The 23,680-nt window shown below is 50.7% G+C and overlaps 2 protein-coding genes across 2 annotated transcripts in view; one reads left to right on the forward strand and one right to left on the reverse strand.

Annotated features, from left to right (window-relative positions):
• Nucleotides 1–19,799, reverse strand: part of LOC134980017 (farnesyl pyrophosphate synthase-like) — a 44,165-nt gene extending 24,366 nt beyond the window's left edge. The window contains exon 1 of the mRNA XM_063946613.1: nt 19,645–19,799. Coding sequence (XP_063802683.1) covers nt 19,645–19,722 — 78 coding nt within the window. The 5' untranslated portion in view covers nt 19,723–19,799. The remainder of the gene's footprint in view (nt 1–19,644) is intronic.
• A 1,001-nt stretch (nt 19,800–20,800) lies between these two features.
• Nucleotides 20,801–23,680, forward strand: part of PKLR (pyruvate kinase L/R) — a 26,354-nt gene continuing 23,474 nt past the window's right edge. The window contains exons 1-6 of the mRNA XM_063946614.1: nt 20,801–20,885; nt 21,231–21,404; nt 21,958–22,049; nt 22,131–22,262; nt 22,660–22,846; nt 23,434–23,680. The exon at nt 23,434–23,680 is cut by the window's right edge and continues 24 nt beyond it. Of these exons, the coding sequence (XP_063802684.1) occupies nt 20,870–20,885; nt 21,231–21,404; nt 21,958–22,049; nt 22,131–22,262; nt 22,660–22,846; nt 23,434–23,680 (848 nt within the window). The 5' untranslated portion in view covers nt 20,801–20,869. The remainder of the gene's footprint in view (nt 20,886–21,230; nt 21,405–21,957; nt 22,050–22,130; nt 22,263–22,659; nt 22,847–23,433) is intronic.

Consider the following 23,680-nt stretch of genomic DNA (forward strand, 5'->3'; position numbering starts at 1 on the left):
TGGTATGAGAGGCAGAGGAGGAAACACATACACCGACTGGTACACCCAAGGCGTTACCAGCGCGTCCACAGCTATTGCCTGCGGATCTCTTGACCTGGCGCAATACCTGTCCAGTTTTTTGTTGAGGCGAGACGCCATCATGTCCACCATTGGTCTTTCCCAACGGGTTACCAGCATGTGGAAGACTTCTGGATGAAGTCCCCACTCTCCCGGGTGAAGATCGTGTCTGCTGAGGAAGTCTGCTTCCCAGTTGTCCACTCCCGGGATGAACACTGCTGACAGTGCTATCACATGATTCTCTGCCCAGCGAAGAATCCTTGCAGCTTCTGCCATTGCACTCCTGCTTCTTGTGCCGCCCTGTCTGTTCACATGGGCGACTGCCGTGATGTTGTCCGACTGGATCAACACCGGTTTTCCCTGAAGCAGAGGTTCTGCCTGGCTTAGAGCATTGTATATTGCTCTTAGTTCCAGAATGTTTATGTGAAGAGACGTTTCCAGACTCGTCCATACTCCCTGGAAGTTTCTTCCTTGTGTGACTGCTCCCCAGCCTCTCAGGCTGGCGTCCGTGGTCACCAGGATCCAATCCTGTATGCCGAATCTGCGGCCCTCCAATAGATGAGGACTCTGCAACCACCACAGAAGAGACACCCTTGTCCTTGGAGACAGGGTTATCCGTAGGTGCATCTGAAGATGCGACCCTGACCATTTGTCCAACAGATCCCTTTGGAAAATTCTTGCGTGGAATCTGCCGAATGGAATTGCTTCGTAAGAAGCCACCATTTTTCCCAGGACTCTTGTGCATTGATGTACAGACACCTTTCCTGGTTTTAGGAGGTTCCTGACAAGCTCGGATAACTCCTTGGCTTTTTCCTCCGGGAGAAAAACCTTTTTCTGAACCGTGTCCAGAATCATCCCTAGGAACAGCAGCCGAGTTGTCGGCATTAACTGGGATTTTGGAATATTCAGAATCCACCCGTGCTGTTTTAGCACTTCTTGAGACAGTGCTAATCCCATCTCTAGCTGTTCTCTGGACCTTGCCCTTATTAGGAGATCGTCCAAGTATGGGATAATTAATATGCCTTTTCTTCGAAGAAGAATCATCATCTCGGCCATTACCTTTGTAAAGATCCGAGGTGCCGTGGACAATCCGAACGGCAGCGTCTGAAACTGATAGTGACAGTTTTGTACAACGAACCTGAGGTACCCCTGGTGTGAGGGGTAAATTGGAACGTGGAGATACGCATCCTTGATGTCCAAGGATACCATAAAGTCCCCCTCTTCCAGGTTCGCTATCACTGCTCTGAGTGACTCCATCTTGAACTTGAACTTCTTTATGTACAGGTTCAAGGACTTCAGATTTAGAATAGGCCTTACCGAGCCATCCGGCTTCGGTACCACAAAAAGAGTGGAATAATACCCCTTCCCTTGTTGTAGAAGAGGTACCTTGACTATCACCTGCTGAGAGTACAGCTTGTGAGTGGCTTCCAAAACCGTCTCCCTTTCGGAGGGGGACGTTGGTAAAGCAGACTTCAGGAAACGGCGAGGTGGATCTGTCTCTAATTCCAACCTGTACCCTTGAGATATTATCTGCAGGATCCAGGGATCTACCTGCGAGTGAGCCCACTGCGCGCTGTAATTTTTGAGACGACCGCCCACCGTCCCCGAGTCCGCTTGAGAAGCCCCAGCGTCATGCTGAGGCTTTTGTAGAAGCCGGGGAGGGCTTCTGTTCCTGGGAAGGAGCTGCGTGTTGCTGTCTCTTCCCTCGACCTCTGCCTCGTGGCAGATATGAATAGCCCTTTGCTCTCTTATTTTTAAAGGAACGAAAGGGCTGCGGTTGAAAAGTCGGTGCCTTTTTCTGTTGGGGAGTGACTTGAGGTAGAAAGGTGGATTTCCCGGCTGTAGCCGTGGCCACCAAATCTGATAGACCGACTCCAAATAACTCCTCCCCTTTATACGGCAAAACTTCCATATGCCGTTTTGAATCCGCATCGCCTGTCCACTGTCGCGTCCATAAAGCTCTTCTGGCCGAAATGGACATAGCACTTACCCGTGATGCCAGTGTGCAGATATCCCTCTGTGCATCACGCATATAAAGAAATGCATCCTTTATTTGTTCTAACGACAGTAAAATATTGTCCCTGTCCAGGGTATCAATATTTTCAATCAGGGACTCTGACCAAACTACCCCAGCACTGCACATCCAGGCAGTCGCTACAGCTGGTCGTAGTATAACACCTGCATGTGTGTATATACTTTTTTGGATATTTTCCATCCTCCTATCTGATGGATCTTTAAGTGCGGCCGTCTCAGGAGAGGGTAACGCCACTTGTTTAGATAAGCGTGTTAGCGCCTTGTCCACCCTAGGAGGTGTTTCCCAGCGCTCCCTAACCTCTGGCGGGAAAGGGTATAATGCCAATAATTTCTTTGAAATTATCAGCTTTTTATCAGGGGCAACCCACGCTTCATTACACACGTCATTTAATTCTTCTGATTCAGGAAAAACTATAGGTAGTTTTTTCACACCCCACATAATACCCTGTTTAGTGGTACCTGTAGTATCAGCTAAATGTAACGCCTCCTTCATTGCCAAAATCATATAACGTGTGGCCCTACTGGAAAATACGGTTGATTCGTCACCGTCACCACTGGAGTCAGTGTCTGGGTCTGTGTCGACCGACTGAGGCAAAGGGCGTTTCACAGCCCCTGACGGTGTTTGAGTCGCCTGGACAGGCACTAATTGATTGTCCGGCCGCCTCATGTCGTCAAACGACTGCTTTAGCGTGTTGACACTATCCCGTAGTTCCATAAATAAAGGCATCCATTCTGGTGTCGACTCCCTAGGGGGTGACATCCTCATATTTGGCAATTGCTCCGCCTCCACACCAATATCGTCCTCATACATGTCGACACACACGTACCGACACACAGCAGACACACAGGGAATGCTCCTAACGAAGACAGGACCCACTAGCCCTTTGGGGAGACAGAGGGAGAGTTTGCCAGCACACACCAAAAGCGCTATATATATATCAGGGATAGCCTTATAATAAGTGCTCCCTTATAGCTGCTTTGTTATATCAAAATATCGCCATAAATTTGCCCCCCCCTCTCTGTTTTACCCTGTTTCTGTAGTGCAGTGCAGGGGAGAGACTTGGGAGCCGTCCTGACCAGCGGAGCTGTGAGAGGAAATGGCGCCGTGTGCTGAGGAGATAGGCCCCGCCCCTTTTCCGGCGGGCTCGTCTCCCGCTATTTAGTGAATCCAGGCAGGGGTTAAATATCTCCATATAGCCTCTGGGGGCTATATGTGAGGTATTTTTAGCCTTTATATAGGTTACATTTGCCTCCCAGGGCGCCCCCCCCAGCGCCCTGCACCCTCAGTGACTGCGTGTGAAGTGTGCTGAGAGGAAAATGGCGCACAGCTGCAGTGCTGTGCGCTACCTTTAGAAGACTGCAGGAGTCTTCAGCCGCCGATTCTGGACCTCTTCTGACTTCAGCATCTGCAAGGGGGCCGGCGGCGCGGCTCCGGTGACCATCCAGGCTGTACCTGTGATCGTCCCTCTGGAGCTGATGTCCAGTAGCCAAGAAGCCAATCCATCCTGCACGCAGGTGAGTTGACTCCTTCTCCCCTCAGTCCCTCGCTGCAGTGATCCTGTTGCCAGCAGGAATCACTGTAAAATAAAAAACCTAGCTAAACTTTTTCTAAGCAGCTCTTTAGGAGAGCCACCTAGATTGCACCCTTCTCGGCCGGGCACAAAAATCTAACTGGAGTCTGGAGGAGGGTCATAGGGGGAGGAGCCAGTGCACACCACCTGATCTGGAAAAGCTTTACTTTTTGTGCCCTGTCTCCTGCGGAGCCGCTATTCCCCATGGTCCTTTCAGGAACCCCAGCATCCACTAGGACGATAGAGAAAGACAAGACACACACACCTTGAAAGTAAAGATTTATTACATACATCGACACAAACATATACACATACTTACCTTATGTTCACACGCAGGTCGGTCCTCTTGTCCAGTAGAATCCATGGGGTACCTGTTGAAAGAATTATACTCACAAAATCCAGTGTAGATCGGTCCTCTTCAAATCCATTTGTAATCCACGTACTTGAGGAAAAAAAAAAACGGAGTCCCGACCACGAACTGAAAGGGGCCCCATGTTTTCACATGGGACCCCTTTCCCCGAATGCCAGAAACCCACTCTGACTTCTGTCTAAGTGGGTTTCTTCAGCCAATCAGGGAGCGCCACATTGTAGCACCCTCCTGATCGGCTGTGTGCTCCTGTAATGACTGACAGGCGGCACGCGGCAGTGTTACAATGTAGCGCCTATGCGCTCCATTGTAACCAATGGTGGGAACTTTCTGCTCAGCGGTTGACCGAAAGTGACCTCACCGCTGAGCAGAAAGTTCCCACCATTGGTTACAATGGAGCGCATAGGCGCTACATTGTAACACTGCCGTGTGCCGCCTGTCAGTCAGTACAGGAGCACACAGCCGATCAGGAGGGTGCTACAACGTGGCGCTCCCTGATTGGCTGAAGAAACCCACTTAGACAGAAGTCAGAGTGGGTTTCTGGCATTCGGGGAAAGGGGTCCCATGTGAAAACATGGGGCCCCTTTCAGTTCGTGGTCGGGACTCCGTTTTTTTTTTTTCTCAAGTACGTGGATTACAAATGGATTTGAAGAGGACCGATCTACCCTGGATTTTGTGAGTATAATTTTTTCAACAGGTACCCCATGGATTCTACTGGACAAGAGGACCGACCTGCGTGTGAACATAAGGTAAGTATGTGTATATGTTTGTGTGGATGTATGTAATAAATCTTTACTTTCAAGGTGTGTGTGTCTTGTCTTTTTTTGGGTATTTTTTTAGTAGTAGTACTACAGGTACCAGCGGGCCCGTTTTTCCGCCGCATGCTGGTACTTGTGGTTCTCCACGTACCAGCATGCGGGGGAGGCTTGCTGGGCCTTGTAGTACTGCTACTAAAAACAATATCTTTTCAATTTCACAAAAGGCTATCAGCCCCCCATCCGCAGCCAATTGGATGGGGGGGACAGCCTCGGGCTTCACCCCTGGCCCTTGGGTGGCTGGGGGGGGGGACCCCTTGATTGAAGGGGTCCCCACTCCCCCAGGGTACCCCGGCCAGGGGTGACTAGTTGGATTTTTGATGCCACGGCCGCAGGGCACTATATAAAAGTGACCCCCGGCTGTGGCATTATCTGTCCAGCTAGTGGAGCCCGGTGCTGGTTTTAGAAATACGGGGGACCCCTACTGTTTTTGTCCCCCGTATTTTTGGAACCAGGACCAGGCGCAGAGCCCGATGCTGGTTGCTTAAATATGGGGGAACCCCTGTCAATTTTTTCCCCATATTTCTGAAACCAGGATCGGCTCAAAGAGCCCGAGGCTGGTTATGCTTAGGAGGGGGGACCCCACGCAATTTTTTTTTAAGAAAATAACCACTTTCCCACACCTTCCCACTGATATACATGCACGGATCTCATGGATCCCTGCATGCCTATACAATCACGGATTAAAAAAGCAGGTCTGTTTTTTTTTAGCACTTTTTTACGAGTTGTAATTTTTCACGGCAGTGTTTTATTTTTTTTTGCTTTGCACTTCTTAGTAAATGACCGAGATTCATACTTAAACAGCCGCGTTTTGACCGATGGTGTATTCATTCGTAATTATTTTCATGGACTACCCAAAAAATACGAATGCCCTCATCACTGCCGTGATTTGAGTTTAGTAAATTACCGAGATGACACTTTGAAGAAAAAACGGCATCTCGGTCAAAATCGGGACCTTAGTAAATATACCCCTTGGTCTTCATCCGTGAATGTGGCAAAATGATGTATAAACCAGTATTTCACCACATCTTCCAATGGTTCCTCCCACCGTGGAGATGTGCTCATGAAGAAACCCAATTCAGATGGTTCTGTTATCTTTGACAACACTGGTTTAAATTTGACAAGTCCAGCAAGTAGATTTGCGGTTCCCATTGGTAACTGCGCATCTTTCAACAGTTTCTGTACCACTGAATACATTGGGGTTTGAGTTTCAGTACCAAACACAAAATCTGAACTAATTCCCCAAATCAGTGTGTTTCTAACTCTCTGATAAGTGGAATAGCCTCCCATCAGAGGTGGTAGAGGATAAAGGGCCGTATTCACGGCACACTTTGGGGAGAGATGTGTGCTGAGCGGTTCACATGTATTTAGACATGCGATCAATCCGTGAGTACCCCCCTTAAGACTGTAGAGCAATGTAAACATGCTTGGGATAGGCATATGAATATCCTTACAAAGAATTAACGTTCAAAAAGGGTTGAGATTACCTAAAGGATAAAAAATAAGAATTTACTCACCGGTAATTCTATTTCTCGTAGTCCGTAGTGGATGCTGGGGACTCCGTAAGGACCATGGGGAATAGACGGGCTCCGCAGGAGACTGGGCACTCTATAAGAAAGATTTGGTACTATCTGGTGTGCACTGGCTCCTCCCTCTATGCCCCTCCTCCAGACCTCAGTTAGGATACTGTGCCCGGAAGAGCTGACACAATAAGGAAGGATTTTGAATCCCGGGTAAGACTCATACCAGCCACACCAATCACACCGTATAACTTGTGATATTAAACCCAGTTAACAGTATGAAATATAACTGAGCCTCTCAACAGATTGCTCAACAATAACCCTTTAGTTAGGTAATAACTATATACAAGTATTGCAGACAATCCGCACTTGGGATGGGCGCCCAGCATCCACTACGGACTACGAGAAATAGAATTACCGGTGAGTAAATTCTTATTTTCTCTGACGTCCTAGTGGATGCTGGGGACTCCGTAAGGACCATGGGGATTATACCAAAGCTCCCAAACGGGCGGGAGAGTGCGGATGACTCTGCAGCACCGAATGAGAGAACTCAAGGTCCTCCTCAGCCAGGGTATCATTGTAGAATTTAGCAAACGTGTTTGCCCCTGACCAAGTTGCAGTTCGGCAAAGTTGTAAAGCCGAGACCCCTCGGGCAGCCGCCTAAGATGAGCCCACCTTCCTCGTGGAATGGGCTTTCACTGATTTAGGATGCGGCAATCCAGCCGCAGAATGCGCCAGCTGAATTGTGCTACAAATCCAGCGAGCAATAGTCTGCTTAGAAGCAGGAGCACCTATTTTGTTGGGTGCATACAGGATAAAAAGCGAGTCAGTTTTCCTGACTCCAGCCGTCCTGGAAACATAAATTTTCAAGGCCCTGACTAAGTCCAGTAACTTGGAATCCTCCAAGTCCCTAGTAGCCGCAGGCACCACAATAGGTTGGTTCAAGTGAAAAGCTGATACCACCTTAGGGAGAAACTGGGGACGAGTCCTCAATTCTGCCCTATCCATATGGAAAATCAGATAAGGGCTTTTACATGACAAAGCCGCCAATTCTGACACACGCCTGGCCGAAGCCAAGGCCAATAACATGACCACTTTCCACGTGAGATATTTCAGATCCACAGTTTTAAGTGGTTCAAACCAATGTGATTTTAGGAAACTCAACACCACATTGAGATCCCAAGGTGCCACAGGAGGCACAAAAGGGGGCTGAATATGAAGCACTCCCTTTACAAAAGTCTGAACTTCAGGCAGTGAAGCCAGTTCTTTCTGGAAGAAAATCGACAGAGCCGAAATCTGGACCTTAATGGAACCCAATTTTAGGCCCATAGTCACTCCCGACTGTAGGAAGTGCAGAAAACGACCCAGCTGAAATTCCTCTGTAGGGGCCTTCCTGGCCTCACACCACGCAACATATTTTCGCCAAATGCGGTGATAATGGTTTGCGGTTACTTCTTTCCTGGCTTTTATCAGCGTAGGAATGACTTCCTCCGGAATGCCCTTTTCCTTTAGGATCCGGAATTCAACCGCCATGCCGTCAAACGCAGCCGCGGTAAGTCTTGGAACAGACAGGGCCCCTGCTGTAGCAGATTCTGTCTGAGCGGTAGAGGCCATGGGTCCTCTGATAACATTTCTTGAAGTTCCGGGTACCAAGCTCTTCTTGGCCAATCCGGAACCACGAGTATCGTTCTTACTCCTCGCCTTCTTATTATTCTCAGTACCTTTGGTATGAGAGGCAGAGGAGGGAACACATAAACCGACTGGTACACCCACGGTGTCACTAGAGCGTCCACAGCTATCACCTGAGGGTCCCTTGACCTGGCGCAATATCTCTTTAGTTTTTTGTTGAGGCGGGACGCCATCATGTCCACCTGTGGCCTTTCCCAACGGTTTACCAACAGTAGGAAGACTTCTGGATGAAGTCCCCACTCTCCCGGGTGTAGGTCGTGTCTGCTGAGGAAGTCTGCTTCCCAGTTGTCCACTCCCGGAATGAACACTGCTGACAGTGCTAGTACGTGATTTTCCGCCCATCGGAGAATCCTTGTGGCTTCTGCCATCGCCATCCTGCTTCTTGTGCCGCCCTGTCGGTTTACATGGGCGACTGCCGTGATGTTGTCTGATTGGATCAGAACCGGCTGGTTTTGAAGCAGGGGCCTTGCCTGACTTAGGGCATTGTAAATGGCCCTCAGTTCCAGAATATTTATGTGTAGGGACGACTCCTGACTTGACCAAAGTCCCTGGAAATTTCTTCCCTGTGTGACTGCGCCCCAGCCTCGAAGGCTGGCATCCGTGGTCACCAGGACCCAGTCCTGTATGCCGAATCTGCGGCCCTCTAGAAGATGAGCACTCTGCAGCCACCACAGTAGAGACACCCTGGTCCTTGGAGACAGGGTTATCAGTTGATGCATCTGAAGATGCGATCCCGACCACTTGTCCAAGAGGTCCCACTGGAAGGTCCTTGCATGGAACCTGCCGAATGGAATTGCTTCGTATGAAGCCACCATTTTTCCCAGGACTCGTGTGCAGTGATGCACCGATACCCGTTTTGGTTTTAGGAGGTCTCTGACTAGAGATGACAGCTCCTTGGCTTTCTCCTGCGGGAGAAACACTTTTTTCTGTTCTGTGTCCAGAATCATCCCCAGGAACAGTAAGCGTGTGGAAGGAACCAGTTGTGACTTTGGAATGTTTAGAATCCAGCCATGCTGTTGTAGCACTTCCCGAGATAGTGCTACTCCGACCAGTAACTGCTCCCTGGACCTCGCCTTTATTAGGAGATCGTCCAAGTACGGGATAATTAAAACTCCCTTTTTTCGAAGGAGTATCATCATTTCTGCCATTACCTTGGTAAACACCCTCGGTGCCGTGGACAGTCCAAACGGTAGTGTCTGGAATTGGTAATGGCAATCCTGTACCACAAATCTGAGGTACTCCTGGTGAGGAAGGTAAATTGGGACATGCAGGTAAGCATCCTTGATGTCCAGGGATACCATGTAATCCCCCTCCTCCAGGCTTGCAATAACCGCCCTGAGCGATTCCATCTTGAACTTGAATCTTTTTATGTATGTGTTCAAGGATTTCAAATTTAAAATGGGTCTCACCGAACCGTCCGGTTTCGGTACCACAAACAGTGTGGAATAGTAACCCCGTCCTTGTTGAAGTAGGGGTACCTTGACTATCACCTGCTGGGAATACAGCTTGTGAATTGCCTCTAGTACAGCCTCCCTGCCCGAGGGAGTTGTCGGTAAGGCCGATTTGAGGAAACGGCGGGGGGAGGCGCCTCGAATTCCAGCTTGTACCCCTGAGATACTACTTGAAGTATCCAGGGATCCACCCGTGAGCGAAGCCACTGATCGCTGAAATTTTTGAGGCGGCCCCCCACCGTACCTGGCTCCGTCTGTGGAGCCCCACCGTCATGCGGCGGATTTGGAAGAAGCGGGGGAGGACTTTTGTTCCTGGGAACCTGCTGTGTGTTGCAGCTTTTTTCCCCTTCCTCTGCCTCTAGACAGAAAGGACCCACCTTTTCCCCGCCTGTTTTTCTGGGGTCGAAAGGACTGTACCTGATAATACGGCGCTTTCTTAGGCTGTGAGGGGACATGGGGCAAAAATGCTGACTTCCCAGCTGTTGCTGTGGAAACAAGGTCTGAGAGACCATCCCCGAATAACTCCTCACCCTTATAAGGCAAAACTTCCATGTGCCTTTTAGAATCTGCATCCCCTGTCCACTGCCGAGTCCATAAGCCTCTCCTAGCAGAAATGGACAATGCACTTATTCTAGATGCCAGCCGGCAGATCTCCCTCTGTGCATCTCTCATGTACAAGACTGAGTCTTTTATATGCTCTACGGTTAGCAATATAGTGTCCCTGTCTAGGGTGTCAATATTTTCCGACAGGGAATCTGACCAAGCAGCAGCAGCACTGCACATCCACGCTGAAGCAATAGCTGGTCTCAGTATAACACCAGTGTGTGTATATATAGACTTTAGGATAGCCTCCTGCTTTCTATCAGCAGGTTTCTTTAGGGCGGCCGTATCCGGAGACGGTAGTGCCACCTTTTTAGACAAACGTGTGAGCGCTTTATCCACCCTAGGGGGAGTTTCCCAACGTGACCTATCCTCTGGCGAGAAAGGGAACGCCATTAGTAATTTTTTTGAAATCACCAATTTTTTATCGGGGGAAGCCCACGCTTCTTCACACACTTCATTTAATTCTTCAGATGGGGGAAAAACTATTGGTAGTTTTTTCTCCCCAAACATAATACCCTTTTTTGAGGTACCTGGGTTTATATCAGAAATGTGTAATACCTCTTTCATTGCCTCAATCATGCAACGAATGGCCCTAGTGGACATTAAATTTGACTCATCGTCGTCGACACTGGTATCAGTATCCGTGTCGACATCTGTGTCTGCCATCTGAGGTAGTGGGCGTTTTAGAGCCCCTGATGGCCTTTGAATTATCTGGGCAGGCACGAGCTGAGAAGCCGGCTGTCCCGCATTTGGCATGTCGTCAAATTTTTTATGTAAGGAGTCGACACTTGCACGTAATTCCTTCCATAAGTCCATCCACTCAGGTGTCTGCCCCGCAGGGGGTGACATCACATTTATAGGCATCTGCTCCGCCTCCACATAAGCCTCCTCATCAAACATGTCGACACAGCCGTACCGACACACCGCACACACACACACACACAGGGAATGCTCTTAAAGGAGACAGGACCCCACAAAAGCCCTTTGGGGAGACAGAGAGAGAGTATGTCAGCACACACCAGAGCGCTATATAATGCAGGGACTAACTGAATTATGTCCCCTATAGCTGCTATAATATTTACTGCGCCTAAATTTAGTGCCCCCCCCTCTCTTTTTTACCCTTTTCTGTAGTGTAGACTGCAGGGGAGAGTCAGGGAGCTTCCTTCCAGCGGAACTGTGAGGGAAAATGGCGCCAGTGTGCTGAGGGAGATGTCTCCGCCCCTTTTTCGGCGGACTTTTCTCCCGCTTTTTTCTGTATTCTGGCAGGGGTAATTATCACATATATAGCCTCTGGGGCTATATATTGTGGTTATTTTGCCAGCCAAGGTGTTTTTATTGCTGCTCGGGGCGCCCCCCCCCCCCAGCGCCCAGCACCCTCAGTGACCGGAGTGTGAAGTGTGTATGAGGAGCAATGGCGCACAGCTGCGGTGCTGTGCGCTACCTTGGTGAAGACTGATGTCTTCTGCCGCCGATTTTCCGGACCATCTTCTTGCTTCTGGCTCTGTAAGGGGGACGGCGGCGCGGCTCCGGGAACGAACACCAAGGACGGGTCCTGCGGTCGATCCCTCTGGAGCTAATGGTGTCCAGTAGCCTAAGAAGCCCAAGCTAGCTGCAAGCAGGTAGGTTCGCTTCTTCTCCCCTTAGTCCCTCGTTGCAGTGAGTCTGTTGCCAGCAGGTCTCACTGTAAAATAAAAAACCTAACATATACTTTCTTTCTAGGAGCTCAGGAGAGCCCCTAGTGTGCATCCAGCTCAGCCGGGCACAAGATTCTAACTGAGGTCTGGAGGAGGGGCATAGAGGGAGGAGCCAGTGCACACCAGATAGTACCAAATCTTTCTTATAGAGTGCCCAGTCTCCTGCGGAGCCCGTCTATTCCCCATGGTCCTTACGGAGTCCCCAGCATCCACTAGGACGTCAGAGAAAAAAGGGGCAGACTAGATGGGCCAAGTGGTTCTTATCTGCCGTCACATTCTATGTTTCTATGTTGCTCTCTGTTATCAGTTTGTAATGGGTTGCACATTGTAAATCTTTATCAGTGTGTTACCACCCCCTTGTTGAATGTGTATCGCCCAGCCGTATCATTATCAGCTGGTATACAATTATCAGGTAACCAGTTTACTTTGCATGTTTGCTCATGAAACACATCTTGTTCACTTTTTGTCAGCAAGAAACTTGAAATCATTCAGTATGTGTTCACATGTAACTTTCCTAAAAGAGTCTTCTACCACCCCACACTCACACTTCGGCTCACATTTAATGTTGTCCTTATCTGTAGTGTAAATTGCAGGGTCATTTATGTCTGACAATTTGTTATCACAGTTTGGGCTGTGTCTGTGATCAGGGCCGTTTCTAGACAATTTGGATCCCAGTGCGAGATTTCAAAATGCGCCTCCCCCCCCCCCATTGCTATAAAAAAAAATGCGTGCCCCCCCCCCCCCCCCCATATAGCTATAAAAAGAAAAAGCATGCGCGCGTGCTCCCGACAAGGGTGTGTGGCCTGATTAAAATGGGTGGGGTCTCATTAAAGTGGGCGTGGCCTCGTCTGATATCATCACGCCCACCACAGGGGGAAAGAAATAAAAATAAAAAAGTCCCCATGTTACACATTACAGCAGGAAAGTGTCCCCATTTTACACAGCGCGGCAGGCAGGTATCCCCATTTTACACAGCGCGGCAGGCAGGTGTCCCCATTTTACACAGTGCGGCAGGCAGGTGTCCCCATTTTACACAGCGCGGCAGGCAGGTATCCCCATTTTACACAGTACGGTAGGCAGGTATCCCCATTTTACACAGCGCGGCAGGCAGGTGTCCCCATTTTACACAGTGCGGCAGGCAGATATCCCCATTTTACACAGTACGCAGGCAGGTGCCCCCATTTTACACAGTGCGGCAGGCAGATATCCCCATTTTACACAGTACGCAGGCAGGTGTCCCCATTTTACACAGTGCGGCAGGCAGATATCCCCATTTTACACAGTACGCAGGCAGGTGCCCCCATTTTACACAGTGCGGCAGGCAGGTATCCCCATTTTACACAGTACGGCAGGCAGGTGTCCCCATTTTACACAGTACGCAGGCAGGTGTCCCCATTTTACACAGTACGGCAGGCAGATATCCCCATTTTACACAGTACGCAGGCAGGTGCCCCCATTTTACAAAGTGCGGCAGGCAGGTATCCCCATTTTACACAGTGCGGCAGGCAGGTGTCAAGTGGGGGGGGGAGGAAGGGGGAGAGAGAGAGAGAGATAGAGATAATACTTACATCTTCCCGCTCTTCGGGTCCAGCCGCCGCACGTCCCTCGCGCCGGCCGCCTCCTCCTTCCAGGCTTATCTCCTCCCTCTTCCCTAGCGCTCCTGCTCGGGGGGCGGGGCTTCGCGGTATGACGCGTTTGCGTCGTGACGTCAAGACGCAAACGCGTCATTCCACGAAACTCCGCCCCCCAAGCAGGAGCGCTCGGGAAGAGGGAGGAGAGGAGATAAGGACACACAAAGTGCCGCGGCGGGCGCCCCGTGCGGTTGCACGGCTCACCCGCCGCTAGAAACGGCACTGTCTGTGATATTCTGCATGGAGAAGCAATTCTCCCTCCCCTGTGTTGTATAAATGAAACCCCCCTTTCACACATGCAGTTTGTGAAATCTTGTGGGTATCAACATCAGTCCCTCCTAACTCTAAACAACCCGCCGTGATTTTATCACTATCTGTGCTGAAACTATGTGAGAGTGCTAAAACTTCACACTGTTGTCTGTGAATTTCAACATCCTTTGTTGCATCTGCAGGGTTAACTACATTCTTATCATCTACTGTGGTTTGTATACAGTTAGTGCAAACAAAATTATTAGGCGCCCTATCATCAATTTGTCTATTCTCGTGTGTAGAAGTGCAAGTAGTGTGTCTGACAGGATGCAGCTGCCCTGTTACATCTGCCTCATATTCTACCTCAGAATCACTGTCTAGCTATTCCCAGTTTTGTGAGGTAATCAATGTACGTATCTGCAAAGAATCATGTTTGGGCTTTTTGCCCAGCTGTTTCTTACGGTTCACTCTTTTAACAACATAATTTTCGAACTGTGTCTGCAATTTACTGGTACACTGTTCCTGGGACCATATACAGGTTCGCAGGACAGCAGTTTTCTCCCTTAATGCATCTCGCTCTATCAGCACTGTGCATTCAGTTTCTGAATTGCAGTCGCAGCTCCACACTAATTTTCCAAAAAAATACTTAAATCAACATTCTGTAAATCTTCTAAAGGAGTTACAATTCTGATTAGTTGCATGTATTTAGCGGCAGTCTCCAAAATGTCCGAAAAGGGTCCGGATCTATTTAGACATGATGGAACACTTGCCTGCTTCTTACTGAATAGCCTTTTAAACATTTTTCTTACATAAAATTATAGCCCTTTCTGGGGGTCCAAACGGGGTCTTCTGGCTGGCTCGCCAAAATGTTACAGGTGGGTTAAGTTCGAAGAGACCCAAATGGGTGGATTCCCAGAAAAATACTTCAACAAACAACCTGAATATATAAATACAGTGTATGAATTTATTGTATACTTAGCTAAGGATATTGATCAATTCAGCAGATGTTCAATACAGCTATCACATCAGCATACTCAGGAGCCTCGCCCTCTGCATCTAGAGGTTGAGTTATATTCAGATCATCCTGGCACTTCTGCAGTCAATGTTCATCCAGGCTGTCTAGGCTGTTTAGGCTCCTGTCCCACCCGAAGCTTACATACTTATAAGGCTACTGACCAGACTCAGATGTGACAATACCATAAAAGGGCATAATCTTAAAAGGTCACAAACTGATATAATTACTGACCATCCTCAGATGTGGTACTACCATAAAAGGGCATAATCCTGAAGCTCACATACTGATAGGTCACATAGCAACAGGATATATGATGAACAAAAGAATGTACAGTGATGTATGCAACGTCCTATTAAAACCACCATATAATGAACAGAATGAAGTTAAAAACACGTATTGTGTATAGTCAGTATACAATCTGACATGTAATATCTTCAGTATGTTTATTCATTCTGTTCTTTGTATTAGGTGCTAAAACTGCCTGAAAGCATGAGTTTACTATAACAGTGAAACTTATATTTTTGTATCACTCCTGACAGTGTTTCTTCCGGTGGACAAGGCCATGGCTATCCAGACTATGGTCCGCTCAGTGCTCCGTCCTCACAAGGTATCCATACATCTTTGCATCCGATTGCTGGGCAAGATGGTGGCTGCTTACGAGGCAATACAATATGGCAGATTTCATGCCCGGCCATTTCAGCTGGATCTGCTGGACAAATGGTCGGGGTCTCACCTTCACATGCATGCGGAAGTGACGTTATCTCCGAAAACCCGGATTTCTCTCTTATGGTGGCTACAAGTTCCTCACCTGGTATGTGGATTCTACGGACAATGGATGCCAGCCTCCAGGGTTGGGGACTGTGACCCAAGGGGCCCAGTTCCAGGGGATATGGTCATATCAGGAATCTGCGCTGCTGATAAATGTTCTGGAACTCAGGGCGATTTACAATGCTCTACTGCAGGCTTCTCATCTCCTGAAGGATCAGGTGATCCAGGTTCAGTCGGACAACGCCACGGCAGTAGCATACATAAACCGACAAGGGTGAACAAGAAGCCAAGCGGCGATGTGAGAAGTGTCCCTAATCCTCCTCTGAGCGGAGGCCATCTCAGCCATTTTCATTCCAGGAGTGGACAACTGGGAAGCAGACTTCCTCAGTAGACACGACCTTCATCCGGAGGAATGGGGCCTACATCCCCAGGTGTTTCAACAGTTAATTCACCAGTGGGGCTGTCCGCAGATAGATCTGATGGCTTCTCGTCTCAACAAGAAGCTATGCCGTTACTGATCCAGAATGAGGGATCCGCAGGCTGTTGCAGTGGACGCACTGACGACACCTTGGATGTACCAGTTTGTGTACCTGTTCCCTCCTCTACTGCTAATCCCAAGGGTTCTAAAAAGACTATGAAGGGAAAGCGTTCAAGCAATTCTAATTTCCCCAGATTGGCCTCGATAGGCGTGGTACTAGGACCTCCTAGCCATGACTCTGGAGGATCCCTGGCCTCTGCCGCTCCAGAACAATCTTCTTCAGCAAGGTCCATTTGTCTATTCAGACTTACAGCGGCTATGTTTGATGGCTTGGAGGTTGAGAGGGAGATTCTAGCAAGAAAAGGTCTTCCCTCCAGGGTTATCTCCACTATGGTCCAGGCCAGGAAGATGGTTACGTCAAATTATTATCATCATTTCTGGAAAAAGTATGTTTCCTGGTGTGAAAGTAGAAAGGTTTCTCCTGTGGAATTTAGAATTGGTTGTTTTCTACTTTTCCTGCAAGCGGGAGTGGATATGGGACAATTAGGCTCCATCAAAGTCCAGATTTTGGCGCTTTCCATTTTCTTCCAGAAACAACTTTCTGTGTTGCTGGAAGTACAGACTTCCCTTAAAGGAACCGTTGGCTCAAGTTGACCATTCAACAGGTCTATACTACGGCGGCCCTGCCTTTGCTGACGTCTATTCAGGACCACTCGACGAGGTCTGTGGGCTATTCCTGGGCGGCTGCCCGGAGTGTCTCGGCCTTACAGTTGTGCCGAGCTGCTACTTGGTCTGGTTATAAGACTTTTGTGAAATTCTGTCGGCTCAACACCTTGGCCAAAGATGACCTTCAGTTCGGTCAGGTGGCTTTACAGAGGTCTCAGCACTCTCCCACCCGTTTGGGAGCTTTGGGGCTTCCCCATGGTACTAAAGTACAGAATCCCAGTATCCACTAGGACGTAAGAGAAAATTGGAACTTAATACCTACCAGTAATTCCTTTTCTCATAGTCCGTAGTGGATACTGGGCACCCGACTCAGTGCTTCGATCCTGCTTACCTGTGTAGGTATTTGGTTGGCCCGCCATTGCGGTCCCTTTGTGTTGGGATAGCGTTGCTATCCTGGTTTGGTTGGTTTTGCTATCCTCGGTTCTGTTTAGCACCCTCCTTTTTCGGTTATGGCTGCGTGATGGCTTTTTGCCTCACCGCTGTTGTATTTGTTTCTTCTCTCATGGTATGTCCGTCTCCTCGGGCACAGTTTTCCTAGACTAAGTCTGGTAGGAGGGGCATAGAGGGGAGGAGCCAGTACACACATACACACACTAAAGGTTTTAAAGTGCCGGGCTCCAGTGGACCCGATCTATACTCCCATGATACTGAAGTACAGAACCCCAGTATCCACTACGTACTACGAGAAAAGGAATTACCGGTAGGTGTTAAATTCCTATTTTTTGCATCCCTGCGATCAGGTAGTTGCCACCTACAGGGGGATGGAGTGTGTGCAGGTGTGCGATCGCATGTGTTGCAGAACTGCGCAGTTTCTGCTCAGCCCAGGACTTACTAAACACTGTAATGGTTTCCTGGTGATCGGGGCTGGAGCGGACGTCAGAATCCATCCCTCCAAATGCCTAATCCCTCCTGCGTTTTTCCAGACACTCCTTAAAAACGGTCAGTTGCCACCCACAAACGGCCTCTTACTGTCAATCTCCTTGCGATCGCCGATGCAATCGGATTTTACGCACCATCCCGACGCTGACCGGCGCTCCCCGTTGCTGCGGTCCGTCGCACCTGCACATTGTGGTGCATGCGCAGTTCAGACCTGATTGCAGGGTGTGAGAAAACGCACAGCAGCGATCAGGTCTGAATTGCCCCCTGTGTCCTTCCCTGGTCACACAGCGTTATCATTAATATGGATTTGCTGATTTTGTGCCATTTGTATCAGTAATGTGGTTTCTTTAGAACTGTTGTCTTACTAAAGGTTACTGTCCCCAGCCTTTTCCTTATAATCCTAGCAGCTTTCAATGCTCTCCAGTACACTCTTCACTGTCCTCAATCCCTATGTCTCTCCAACCTCTTCCCCGTGTCTCCCCAGCCTTATTCCCATATGTCTCTTCATCTCCTTTCCCCCTGGGTCTCTCAAGCCTCAGACCCCCCATTGGCTCTCCAGCCTCATCCCCACCCATATCTCTCCAGACTCATCCTTCTCTCCGCGTGTCTTCAGCCTCATGTTTCCCATGTCTCCCCAGCCTCATCCCCCTATGTCTCTTCATCTCCTTTTCCTTGTGTCTCTCCAGTCTCAGTCTCCCCATTGGCTCTCCAGCCTCAACCCTCCGTGCCTCTCCAGCCACATCCCCCATGTCTCTCCGGCCTCATCCCTCTGTCTCTCCAGTATCATCCCCACCCATATCTCTCCAGCCTCATCCTTCTCTCTGTGTGTCTTCATGTTATCCGTGTCTCCCCAGCCTCATCCCCTATGTCTCTACATCTCCTTTCCCTTGTGTCTCTCCAGTCTCAGTCTCCACATTGGCTCTCCAGCCTCAACCCCCTGTGCCTCTCCTGCCAAATCCACCATGTCTCTCCGGCCTCATCCCCGTCTCCCCAGCATCATCTCCACCCATATCTCTCCAGCCTCATCCTTCTCTCTGTGTGTCTTCATGTTATCCGTGTCTCCCCAGCCTCATCCCCTATGTCTCTACATCTCCTTTCCCTTGTGTCTCTCCAGTCTCAGTCTCCACATTGGCTCTCCAGCCTCAACCCTCCGTGCCTCTCCAGCCACATCCCCCATGTCTCTCCGGCCTCATCCCCGTCTCCCCAGCATCATCTCCACCCATATCTCTCCAGCCTCATCCTTCTCTCTGTGTGTCTTCATGTTATCCGTGTCTCCCCAGCCTCATCCCCTATGTCTCTACATCTCCTTTCCCTTGTGTCTCTCCAGTCTCAGTCTCCACATTGGCTCTCCAGCCTCAACCCCCTGTGCCTCTCCTGCCAAATCCACCATGTCTCTCCGGCCTCATCCCCGTCTCCCCAGCATCATCTCCACCCATATCTCTCCAGCCTCATCCTTCTCTCCATGTATCTTCAGCCTCATGTTAAGGGCCCTACTCACTGGCCGACCCGCCGCCGAGCTGCCCGACGGCGGATACGGCCGACGAGCGACCCGGCGGCGGGGGGGCAGTGACGGGGGGAGTGAAGTTTCTTCACTCCCCCCGTCACGCGGCTGCATTGAAGTGCAGGCAAATATGGACGAGATCGTCCATATTGGCCTGCATGCACAGCCGACGGGAGACCAGCGATGAACGAGCGCGGGGCCGCACATCGTTCATCGCAGGAGTCTCCACACTGAAAGATATGAACGAGTTCTCGTTCATTTATGAACAAGATCGTTCATATCTTTCAGAAAATCGGCCAGTGTGTAGGGCCCTTTACCCGTGTCTCTCCAGTCTCAGCCCCCTGTGTCTCTCCAGCCTCAGTCCCACATGTCTATCAGGCCTCATCCTCCTATATGTCTTCAGTCTCATAGTCCTCCCAACCTCAACATCCCCCGTGCCTCTTCAGCCTCACTCCCATGCCTCTCCAGCCTCACCCCCTTCTCCGCATTTCTCCGTCCTCATCTTACTCGTTGCCCCATATCTCTCCAGCCTTATCGGCCACCCTGCACAAGCCACCCTGTGTCCCTCCAACCCATGCCTCCTCTGAGTCTACTACCTCCTCTTCTGGTTCCATGGTCCTCTTCACTGGCACAATGCCACGTGCACTGCAAATGAGACAACAACCCAGTGACATAACTAATAGTGCCGGTCACAGATATACACCCTCACACCCGCGCCCACCTCAGCTCCCAAACTGGGGAGGGGGCGGGTAACACAGGTCGCGGTGTGGGGAGGGGGCGGGTGTGATTGGGGTGAGCAGGGTCACGGTGTGGGGAGGCGGCGGCTATATAAGGAGGGAACAGGGAGTGCCAGTCCCGCCCCGGGTGTTGTTGCCGCTGGTGTTGTTTCCGGGTGTTTGGCAGGGAGGTAACGTGCGGTAACAGGTAATAGCAGGAGGACGCCCGTTCCGGGTGTAGTGAGTGCAGCAGCCTCTAGGTCTTATATCAGTACTGTGCTCCCTCCCTGCTCTGCCCCTGCCTGACATGGCTCTGTGCCCCCCTCCCTGCTCTGCCCCTGCCTGGCATGGCTCTGTGCCCCCCTCCCTGCTCTGCCCCTGCCTGGCATGGCTCTGTGCCCCCCTCCCTGCTCTGCCCCTGCCTGGCATGGCTCTGTGCCCCCCTCCCTGCTCTGCCCCTGCCTGGCATGACTCTGTGCCCCCCTCCCTGCTCTGCCCCTGCCTGGCATGGCTCTGTGCCCCCCTCCCTGCTCTGCCCCTGCCAGGCATGGCTCTGTGCCCCCCTCCCTGCTCTCCCCCTGCCTGGCATGGCTCTGTGCCCCCCTCCCTGCTCTGCCCCTGCCTGGCATGGCTCTGTGCCCCCCTCCCTGCTCTGCGCCTGCCTGGCATGGCTCTGTGCCCCCCTCCCTGCTCTGCCCCTGCCTGGCATGGCTCTGTGCCCCCCTCCCTGCTCTGCGCCTGCCTGGCATGGCTCTGTGCCCCCCTCCCTGCTCTGCCTGGCATGGCTGTGTGCACCCCCCCTGTATTCCTACAACTACATAACTACCTGCATGCATATACCTTGTAATACTGTATGTGAGGGTATTGAATCCTATGTTGGTTAGATTGTGAGCTCTTATGGTTTGTGCTGTATGTCGGCCTGTAAGTTTGATGATCCCTACAGTGTGTGCTGCTGAGTTACTGGTATCTGTCTTGCTAGCTGAGAGTACAGTATGTGGGGGAGACACCCCCCTCCTCTCTCCTATGTACTTATCTATTCTGATCACTGGAATCTGTCACTGTGTAACTAGACTGTTCTCCGTTGTGTAACTCTTCTGTAGCCACTATGGATGGCGTGACAGGTACATGCTCTGTCGCACCGCCATTCTTTCACTCTCTCGCCCATTCTGCTCCCTCCTGTCTGGGGCCCCCTCGCCCCTTCTGCTCCCTCCGGCCTCTGGGGGCCTTCTCGCCCCTTCTGCGGCCTCTGGGGGCCCTCTCGCCCCTTCTGCGGCCTCTGGGGGCCCTCTCGCCCCTTCTGCGGCCTCTGGGGGCCCTCTCGCCCCTTCTGCGGCCTCTGGGGGCCTTCTCGCCCCTTCTGCGGCCGTAGCAGGTTGTGTGCATGGCGGGGATGGAATTGCGCTGGTGGTACTACTCTTGGCCTCTGTCTTTGCTGTGTGTGACTGTCTCTCCCTGACTCTTTCCAGCGAGACGTCTCTCTCAGAACATGGCACAGATGGCTCAGGATCTCGGGACGGCCTTCTTCCAGAAGCAGCAGCTGAACGCCTCCATGGCAGACACTTTCCTGGAACATCTCTGCCTGCTGGACATTGATTCTGAGCCCATAACTGCCCGGAACACCAGCATCGTCTGCACTATAGGTGAGTGTCGCCAGGGCTCTGGGTAATCCTGCTGTTATGCTCCAGCGCACACCCTGGTACCGCTCTACTGCTGCTACATGTGTACTTGGAGCCAGTTGTCTCCCTTGTCTTTCATACAAACCTGCCTTCTAGGGTTCACAATAGCCCCCTTCTATATCTGTGCCCTTTACTTGCGTTGTAATCTCCCAGGCTGCCACCCGTAGACTCTAGAGGGACCCAGTGCTGTCTTGCTTCGCCACGGGGGTTTGAGTGATTGGGTTTGTATTGGCCTAATACCGTTCTCGCTGCTCTCGGGTCTTCTGTGGGGGTTTGGGCTCCTGGGCTGTAGAGGGCCCTAATATTGCCATCTCTCTCAGGTCTCCTGTGGGCGGTTTGGGCTCCTGGGCTGTAGAGGGCCCTAATATTGCCATCTTTCTCAGGTCTCCTGTGGGCGGTTTGGGCTGCTGGGCTGTAAAAGGGACTAATACTACCATCTGTCTCTGGTCTCCTATGGGGGTTTGGGCTCCTGGGCAGTAGAAGGACCTAATATTGGTCTCTCCTCTTTCTGTCTCAGGCCCGGCCTCCCGATCAGTGGAGATGCTGAAGGAAATGATAAAAGCTGGCATGAATATCGCTCGGTTGAACTTTTCCCACGGGACACACGAGGTGAGTTGGTGGAGGCTTGTTATCTGAAGTAATGTCTGATATATCCAGTGATATTAGCCCTAACTGTCTGCCTTTTCCCAGTACCATGCTGGCTCCATTCAGAACGTGCGAGAGGCCACCGAGAGCTTTGCCATCAATCCCATGTTCTACCGGCCAGTGGCCATTGCCTTGGACACCAAGGGACCAGAGATCCGCACTGGGGTCATCAAGACAGTGAGTCTGAAAGCAGCTGTCCTATATAATGTTACGTGTAGTGGGTATTGCGCTCTGTGGGTAGTGTATTACAGATTGTATTACCCTTCCTCTGTATGTCATGTTAATGCATTGTAATCAGACCTGGTTCTCAAGTTGGTGGCTTGAGAATTTATTTCCCACCCCAATTAGCATGTATATCCCAGCTAAAGACTCCCCATCTATCACTCAGTTCACCACTACAATCTAGACTGTACGGACCCTTACACCTAAATGGGGTCTCTCTACACCCCATAGAAACCATATATTTTCTGTATCCTCTGGTGTTTGATCTGCCCCACGCTCCTGCCTTTAGTGCCCCACCACCAGATCTCGCACTAGATCTGTGTCCTGGAAACATGTCTCTGGTTTCTCTCAGGGGGAGAATGCGGAGGTGGAGCTGGTGAAAGGTTCCGTCATTAAGGTGGTGACGGACGAATCGCTTTGGGACAAGTGTGATGAGAAGAACCTGTGGGTGGACTACAAGAATATCTGTAAAGTGGTCAAGGTCGGGGGCCGGATATATGTGGACGACGGGCTAATTTCCCTGCTGGTCAAAGAGATTGGTGAGATACTGAGGGGGAGCAGGCAGTGTGTTATTCTCTTGACCTGGGTGGGGGGTCCCCTGGGCCAGGGAAAAGGAGGGTGGGTAGGATGAGGCCCCAGGGAACATATATTGTAGCTTATTGATAAATTCAGGCAAAACTGCGCTGTATCTAGCAGCTACCGATCAGGTTATCAGAGTTTGAAATTGTCTGGTTGCTCTCGGTTACTGCAGGCCGCTACTCTTTGGGCTTTCTGCCGCCCTTCCTTTCACAGGCTTCCCGGGGGCTTCCGGCTGTGACTATGACTACGGCCCTTCCAGGGGCTGCGGCCTGTGACCTCAATGTGGGTAAAGTGCAGTAAGCTATTGCATCTCCCAATACCATACATTCAGAATGGATGAATGGCTTGGTGGCTGAGCCCGTCTCCTGGCAGGTAAGGATTACTGGCTGGGTGATGGTAGTGTTATATTCCTGACAGACTTGGGGGCTGTATGAGGGTCTCTCCAGTTGAGATGGGGCACAGGAGATAACAACATACCAGGGGTCTCAGATCAGAGTATCCTTCTGAATGTCTTGGTGGGTGAGTCCTCTCCCTCTTCTGTCCCAAGGTCCGGATTACTGCCTGGCAGAGGTGGAGAATGGGGGCAACCTGTGCAGCAGAAAGGGAGTGAATCTGCCCGGAGCTGAAGTGGATCTCCCGGCCTTATCAGCAAGGGATTGCTTGGATCTGAAGTTTGGGCTTGAGCAAGGAGTAGACATGGTGTTCGCCTCCTTTATTCGCAAAGCGCAGGACGTTGAAGCCATCCGCCAGGAGCTAGGGGAGAAAGGGCGCAACATTCGTATCATCAGTAAGAT

The sequence above is a fragment of the Pseudophryne corroboree genome, chromosome 12, assembly GCF_028390025.1.
Source record: "Pseudophryne corroboree isolate aPseCor3 chromosome 12, aPseCor3.hap2, whole genome shotgun sequence".
Taxonomy (NCBI): Eukaryota; Metazoa; Chordata; class Amphibia; order Anura; family Myobatrachidae; genus Pseudophryne; species Pseudophryne corroboree.